Source organism: Lytechinus pictus, chromosome 19 (genome assembly GCF_037042905.1).
Source record: "Lytechinus pictus isolate F3 Inbred chromosome 19, Lp3.0, whole genome shotgun sequence".
In the NCBI taxonomy this organism is placed as follows: Eukaryota; Metazoa; Echinodermata; class Echinoidea; order Temnopleuroida; family Toxopneustidae; genus Lytechinus; species Lytechinus pictus.
Window position 1 is genome coordinate 9,787,462 of NC_087263.1, and position 8,272 is coordinate 9,795,733.

At 38.5% G+C, this 8,272-nt stretch overlaps 2 protein-coding genes and 1 long non-coding RNA gene across 3 annotated transcripts; all 3 read left to right on the forward strand.

Moving 5' to 3' along the window:
* Positions 1-19: 19 nt before the first annotated feature.
* LOC129282707 (protein fem-1 homolog A-like) lies at positions 20-736 on the forward strand. The gene has a single exon (XM_054918577.2). It carries the CDS (start codon positions 20-22, stop codon positions 734-736), a length of 717 nt encoding a protein of 238 aa, XP_054774552.2.
* Positions 737-838: 102 nt separating this feature from the next.
* LOC129282708 (ankyrin-2-like) lies at positions 839-2,674 on the forward strand. Its single transcript, XM_054918578.2, has one exon. The coding sequence runs from the start codon at positions 839-841 to the stop codon at positions 2,672-2,674; it is 1,836 nt and encodes a 611-aa protein (XP_054774553.2).
* Positions 2,675-3,680: 1,006 nt separating this feature from the next.
* On the forward strand, positions 3,681-4,556 carry LOC135157637 (uncharacterized). Its single transcript, XR_010296623.1, has 3 exons — positions 3,681-3,737; positions 4,073-4,187; positions 4,492-4,556. It is a non-coding gene; the product is annotated as an uncharacterized LOC135157637 (long non-coding RNA).
* Positions 4,557-8,272: the final 3,716 nt, after the last annotated feature.

The window sequence follows — 8,272 nt, forward strand, 5'->3', positions numbered from 1 at the left end:
TACAGAGAAGACAGATTGAATGACATCACTTCAAGCCGCAGAAGATGCAGGTCATCAAGATGTCCAAAGATGTCTCATTCATTTCAGAGGAGGAGTGCAAGATGAACGGCATAAAGGTACAGAGAAGACAGATGGAATGACACCACTTCAAGCCACAGAAGATACATGTCATCAAGATGTCCAAAAATGTCTCATTCAGTTCAGAGGAGGAGTGCAAGATGAACGGCATAATGATACAGAGAAGACAGATGGAATGACATCACTTCAAGCCGCAGAAGATACAGGTCATCAAGATGTCCAAAAATGTCTCATTCAGTTCAGATCAAAAGTGCAAGATGAAGAGCATAAAGGTACAGAGAAGACAGATGGAATGACATCACTTCAAGCCGCAAAAGATACAGGTCATCAAGATGTCAAAAAATGTCTCATTCAGTTCAGAGGAGGAGTGCAAGATGAACGGCATAATGGTACAGAGAAGACAGATGGAATGACATCACTTCAAGCCGCAGAAGATGCAGGTCATCAAGATGTCCAACAATGTCTCATTCAGTTCAGAGGAGGAGTGCAAAATGAAGGGCATAAATGTACAGAGAAGACAGATGGAATGACACCACTTCAAGCCGCAGAAGATACAGGTCATCAAGATGTCCAAAAATGTCTCATTCAGTTCAGAGGAGGAGTGCAAGATGAACGGCATCATGGTACAGAGAAGACAGATGGAATGACATCACTTTAAGCCGCAGAAGATACAGGTCATCAAGATGTCCAAAAATGTCTCATTCATTTCAGAGGAGGAGTGCAAGAAGAACGGCATAAAGGTACAGAGAAGACAGTTGAAATGACATCACTTCAATCAGGAGAAGGTGCAGGTCATCAAAATGTCCAAAAATGTCTCATTCAGTTCAGATCAAAAGTGCAAGATGAAGAGCATAAAGGTACAGGGAAGACGGATGGAATGACATCACTTCAAGCCGCAGAAGATACAGGTCATCAAGATGTCCAAAAATATCTCATTCAGTTCAGAGGAGGAGTGCAAGATGAACGGCATAATGGTACAGAGAAGACAGATGGAATGACATCACTTCAAGCCGCAGAAGATGCAGGTCATCAAGATGTCCAGCAATGTCTCATTCAGTTCAGAGGAGGAGTGCAAAATGAAGGGCATAAATGTACAGAGAAGACAGATGGAATGACACCACTTCAAGCCGCAGAAGATACAGGTCATCAAGATGTCCAAAAATATCTCATACATTTCAGAGGAGGAGTGCAAGAAGAACGGCATAAAGGTACAGAGAAGACGGATGGAATGACATCACTTCAAGCCGCAGAAGATACAGGTCATCAAGATGTCCAAAAATGTCTCATTCAGTTCAGAGGAGGAGTGCAAGATGAACGGCATAAATGTACAGAGAAGACAGATGGAATGACACCACTTCAAGCCGCAGAAGATACAGGTCATCAAGATGTCAAAAAATGTCTCATTCAGTTTAGAGGAGGAGTGCAAGATGAACGGCATAAAGGTACAGAGAAGACAGATGAAATGACATCACTTCAAGCAGGAGAAGGTGCAGGTCATCAAGATCTCCAACAATTTCTCTTTCAGTTCAGAGGAGGAGTGCAAGAAGAACGGCATAAAGGTACAAAGACAGATGAAATGACATCACTTCAAGCCGCAGAAGATGCAGGTCATCAAGATGTCCAACAATGTCTCATTCAGTTCAGAGGAGGAGTGCAAGATGAAGAGCATAAAGGTACAGAGAAGACGGATGGAATGACATCACTTCAAGCCGCAGAAGATACAGGTCATCAAGATGTCCAAAAATGTCTCATTCAGTTCAGAGGAGGAGTGCAAGATGAACGGCATAATGGTACAGAGAAGACAGATGGAATGACATCACTTCAAGCCGCAGAAGATGCAGGTCATCAAGATGTCCAGCAATGTCTCATTCAGTTCAGAGGAGGAGTGCAAAATGAAGGGCATAAATGTACAGAGAAGACAGATGGAATGACACCACTTCAAGCCGCAGAAGATACAGGTCATCAAGATGTCAAAAAATGTCTCATTCAGTTCAGAGGAGGAGTGCAAGATGAACGGCATAAAGGTACAGAGAAGACAGATGAAATGACATCACTTCAAGCAGGAGAAGGTGCAGGTCATCAAGATCTCCAACAATTTCTCTTTCAGTTCAGAGGAGGAGTGCAAGAAGAACGGCATAAAGGTACAAAGACAGATGAAATGACATCACTTCAAGCAGGAGAAGATGCAGGTCATAAAGATCTCCAACAATTTATCTTGCAGTTCAGAGGAGGAGTGCAAGATGAACGGCATAAATATGCTAAGAAGACAGATCGAATGACATCACTTCAAGCCGCAGACGATGCAGGTCATGATGATGTCCAAAAATGTCTCATTCATTTCAGAGGAGGAGTGCAAGATGAACGGCATAAAGGTACAGAGAAGACAGATGGAATGACATCACTTCAAGCAGCAGAAGATACAGGTCATCAAGATGTCCAAAAATGTCTCATTCAGTTCATTACAGAGAAGACAGATGGAATGACATCACTTAAAGCCGCAGAAGATGCAGGTCATCAAGATGTCCAAAAATGTCTCATTCAGTTCAGAGGAGGAGCGCAAGATGAACGGCATAAAGGTACAGATAAGACAGGTTGAATGACGTCACTTCAAGCAGCAGAAGATACAGGTCATCAAGATGTCCAAAAATGTCCCATTCAGTTCAGTGCAAGATGAAAGGCATAAAGGTACAGAGAAGACAGATGGAATTACACCACTTCAAGCCGCAGAAGTTGCAGGTCATCAAGATGCCCAAAAATGTCTCTTTCAGTTGAGAGGAGTGCAAGATGAACGGCATAAAGATACTAAGAAGACAGATGGAATGACACCTCTTCAAGCAGCAGGAGATGCAGGTCATGAAGATGTCCAACAATGTCTCATTCAGTTAAGAACAGAAGTGCACGATGGACGGTATGATGATACAGATGACAGCTTTAGATCTGACGGAAACTGCCCAGAGATGGTCCGAGGTTCTGGGATGTCCAAAGTGTCCGCTTATGATAGATTGTCTGGTATTAACGGAGAGTCCGACTACCCAATGCCCTTAAATGTCACGACGGCTTCTATTCCTATGTAAGTAAGTATACTTAACGCTTGCTTAAAATGATCTTCACACCCTACAAGAATACCGTAACAGAATAAAAAGCAAGGCATTAGAAATATAAAATCATTGTAATCTCAAAGTGTTGATTACATTTAGTCTCTTTTAGTGATAAAACTAAATGTAAATACATTTTCCGAATATAAATGCAGCATTCTTAAATCATATTCGAACAAGCAGCCAAGTCACACTACATCAAGTCCTCAACTACTTACATCTGGTCCGGTTCCTAACCCATAATGCAGTATTATGAGCAGTGTAAACTTGTAATATGTAACCACGTGAATGATAAATTCGCTACTCAATACTCTATACAGCAAAAACTATTCAACCTGCAAAAAATTTAGTACCTTTCATTTCAACAAAATGTTCCATCTTCGCAATCTAGTTACTTAGACAATTTTATTAGATTAAATCCATTAGTCCTAGTTTTTAAAAGACAACTACAAAATATCATACTTGAACATGACATGTCATGTTTATGTTTCACCCACAGAATCCCTGGCGAACGAACCCTGATAGCCTTTCCCGACATATCAAGACAACTATTCGGCCTCCTCGGTAAGAGCCAGTACTTTGAGGCTTTTTGTGTTGAGACATAAATATACCACCTTACATTATCTTACATATAGAAGTTGAAATTGAATGAATTCATATACAAGCAAGAAAATAAAATGTTTGATAAAAGGGGATCACCAAAATAGCAATAGCTGCTAATAGTGTGACGCACCCTGTACATAATAATATGTAGCTCTTCCAAATAAACAGATACATACTTATTACCTAATGTATTCCCAATGAGTACATTCAATATACTGACAAATAATTATATTAGTACATTCACGAAAATCACCCTAATTTGCATATAACCTATGCTATTTCGTACTATGTTTCAGTGAGTCATGTATCGCCAAACCAAAAACACAACTCCATGGAGGTGAGGTACCAGCTACTGATGATTTTGCTATCAACATAGAAAACGGCGCAGGAGATCCAAAATCCGTAATAAAGGTAGCCTTTTATACGATTACCGGGAATAGGGCAGCCACAAAGATCTCCGTGTTGTATAAATCGTTATGATCCATTGTAATTAAGGAATTAAGGGCATGTCCTAATATATTATAGTTTCACTATACAAATGAAGTAATGACACTCTTGGCTCCTCCGCTAGGATCTATTATCCATGTTTTCGTGTAATCTAATGTCATTTAATTAAATATAACTTTAACAGATTTAATAATTCGTTAGGCCTATTTTTAAAAGACAGCTACGCAATACCATTCTTGAACATGATATTCTTACGTTTCACCCACAGAATCCCCGGCGAACGAACCGTGATAGCCTTTCCCGACAAATCAAGACAGCTATTCGTCCTACAAGGTAAGAGCCTGTGGGTTGAGGCCTTTTGTGTTTAAGACATAAATAAACCACCTTACATTATCTTACCTGATGAAGTAGAAATAGAAACTTTATTACCGAAAATATTGTTGTACAAGCAAGAAAATAAAATATTTGATAAAAGGGGATCACAAAATAACAATACCTGCTAATAGGATGTGGCACCTTGTATATGATAATGTAAAATAAACAGATATACACCTAAATGAATTACTTAAGGGGTACATTCAATATACTGACAACTAATTCATAACAGTGCATTTAGGAATGTCTTCGTCAAACGTGTTTTTAAGACATTCACCTCAGAAATGAAATTCACCCCAATTTGTATTTAACCTATTCTATTTCGTATTATGTTTTAGTGAGTCATGTGTCGCCAAACCAAAAACACAACTTCATGGCGGTGATGTACCAGCTACGGATGATTTCCCTGTTATCCGCATGACCGATGAAAACGACGCAGTAGATCCAAAACCGGAAATAAAGGTAACCTTTTATAGGATTACCTGAAATAGGACAGCCACGCAGATCACTGTGTTGCATAAATTGTTGTCATCAAATGAAATTAGGAAAGCAAGGCCATCCCCTAAAACATTTCTAAAGTACGCCCCTGACTTTTTAAAACCCAAGATGCATTTTATTGCCAATTTTATGCAATACTCTACCATACATGTAGCTTTGTTGGTTTATTGTTAAGTTTAGTTCTGATTAAATGAGAATCCAACCCAAACAAAAGCTTGTTTTTAAAGAGAAATGAAAAATGAGACAAGTTGATATGTGAAAGTTTGAACAATATCGGACAAACAATAAAAAAGTTATCATTTTACCAATGAAGACTTCAAATTGGCCGCATATGTGATGTCATAGCGATGTAAGGCAAGGACTACTCTTCCATGTACTCCAATACAGAAATATTTCTGAGATAACATTTTATCCGAAGTTTGTACTTCATATTATATTTTCTTTCATGAGGATATAAAATGATATACTACCTGGGTTATATTTAGATTACTGCCCCTGGGGAATGGGTACTACAGCGAAAACCATAAATACCTGATAATTAAGGTAGGAAAGTTGTCCTTGCTCAGTGCCAAAATTTATTTACCCAGTTACCAATTTGGAATATACACCGTATCCGTATATCAATTTTGCCCGATTTCTTTCAAACTTCCAGCATTCTGTTTTATTTATTTTTCTTCTTCCCAACACAGCATTTTATGACCAAGGCTGGATTCTGATGTTCATGTTGCATTTATTTATTGCAAATTTATCAGTGACATGGAACAATGAAATTCGTTTACTCTCTTGTTTGACTTATGTTCAGATCCCTCGATCCTTTGCAACATGTCATCAATTAGATATCGTTTGATTAACAAAGTAACATATCGTAATACAAGATGACGACATGTGAAAAAAAAAAATAAATGAACCTCCGATCCAAGTTCACCACATGGCATGAATAATTCCTATTGTTACTTTTGACCATTGTATACTCTTCTTGCAGAGCGAACGACGGAACATTGAGAATGGCCATTCGATCCCGACCCTCCTCTGTTGGCATTATTGGGCGATTCTCGCTTTGGCCTTCTTCTCTGCTTGTCCAATACTTGTAGCAGGCAACTCAAGGTGGACCGAACCGGTTACGTTGGATGTGGGTACTCGTGGCGTAGTCACATTCCATCTTCAGCGACCATCCAGTACACTACAGTTTTCTCTTTTCTACACGATTCAGTTCGGATCAAAGGGTCGTCCTTTCTGCATAGATGGACAATATGATGTTGATGGCTTCAAAAATCCTCAAATATCAAGATTCACTACCACTGTCATAGACATAGGTACATCTCCCTGTGTGAATATGACAATAGATGACGTTGATACCATAGACGGAGATCAGTACATACTCACGGCTGTGTGGCGTAATTTGGAGAACGTTCTGTATGATACTCAAAAGAAGGAGGTAGTTGTACAGCGTCCTCCCGGTCCGGCAGATTGCTTCATCACTTTGATTGATAGTGAGTATCCGTATGAAGTACATTGTTGGGCCAAGACTGGACGTATGCCAACCAAACTGACGTGCTTCCAGAACGACCGAGAGCTCGTCAAAGTGCAGATCAGTACAGGTAAGAGGCACACCACCACAGCTATCTTCCTCCTACCCCATACGACACATTTCTCCTGCTGTTCAAATGCCAAAACATCTACCGTAGATGCTGCAACCTGCAACGACTTTGAGTGGCCCTCTGGTTATTCTGGTATTTCTAGTACAGAGGCTACCAGTAGGAGCATGCTTGCCGATGAACAATATGATTGGCCTACTGATCCGACAACTAATACCGATACAATAGGGTCTGGAGCTTGTAGACCATTCATGATTCCATCACAATGGCACTTTCTGTACCTGCTCATTTATCTTCTTGTCTTTGTTAAAACTATAATTTGTTAGTCATTAATGAATTCTTATGTCACTGCATCACGATTTCTACTATCAATACAATCAGGAATAGTCTAATGATTATACACAGTTTGTTAAACCTGCTCCACAAAGGAGAAAGAAACTAAAATACTGTAAGAATTCTCACCAAACGACCATTCAACAATTTGATTGACAGGAAATCGGACAAGATATACAGATTTAAGATATTGAAGAGCTTTCGTGGGATTGGCATATTGGTAAAGCTCTCTCTTAATTCAATTTTAATAATGATTTACATATCACGTTATCACTTTAGCCAGTTTTAGGGCTCCAATTTGGAGAGTTAAAACCTGATCATCTTGCAGGCATGCTATTCTAGTTTGCTATAAGTCTGGTTAGTTCGTGTACAGGCCTACAGTCACTTTGTTTTAATTTGTTTTAGAGAATTGTGTATATCTGAATATATTTTACAAATCACAATTTAAGTTATTCGGATTGTCCAGTGCTTACGAAGTAATTTCCTCAAATTTACAAGATTCAAGGTTTGAAACTGACGAATTCAATGTTATTTCAATAGTACATATGTATATATAGTTATAATATGAAGCCAAATTTATGTTTAATTATCTGTGGTAGACTATGAAGTAAGATCAGACAAACAAAACACTTGATCTTGATCAATATCAGACAAGGAATAACGAAGTTATGACAGTTTAAAGATTTGCATTATTTCGGTAAAATGATCCAGTGCATGTCTTCAATTTAAAAGAAAGCTGATAATATCATAGTCCCATTCATCCTTGTGTATTTTATTTCATGGAACTGTATTTATTCAAATTCTGTCCTCCAAGAATTAAAAAAAATCTTTAAAAGGGCCGATAAATTAATAGGGATGGAAAACGCGGTAACTCCTCGCCCCCTTCTCACCCATTTCGCATTCTGTATTTGTAGAGTGTACTGATTTAATGAGTAAAATATTATTGCATCTTATCTTATTACATGGGTTGAATATACACAAAAGTACGATAATATGAAATGATCAGTATTTCATGTGAATTCTATTGCATATTCATAAGTTAATCACTAATTATCAGTCGGGAGTACATGTTTTACAAGGTGTGTCGAAAATTTTCATATTCGCATCTCATTCGCTGCAATGTCACAAAGGTAGATTATTAAAATCATAGGTTCAAGTGTGATGGTAGTAATGCATATTGAAATGTAGCATGTAATGTCAGATTAGATTATTTTCATTTTATTTGAAACAAAATGTTCCCGTTTTATT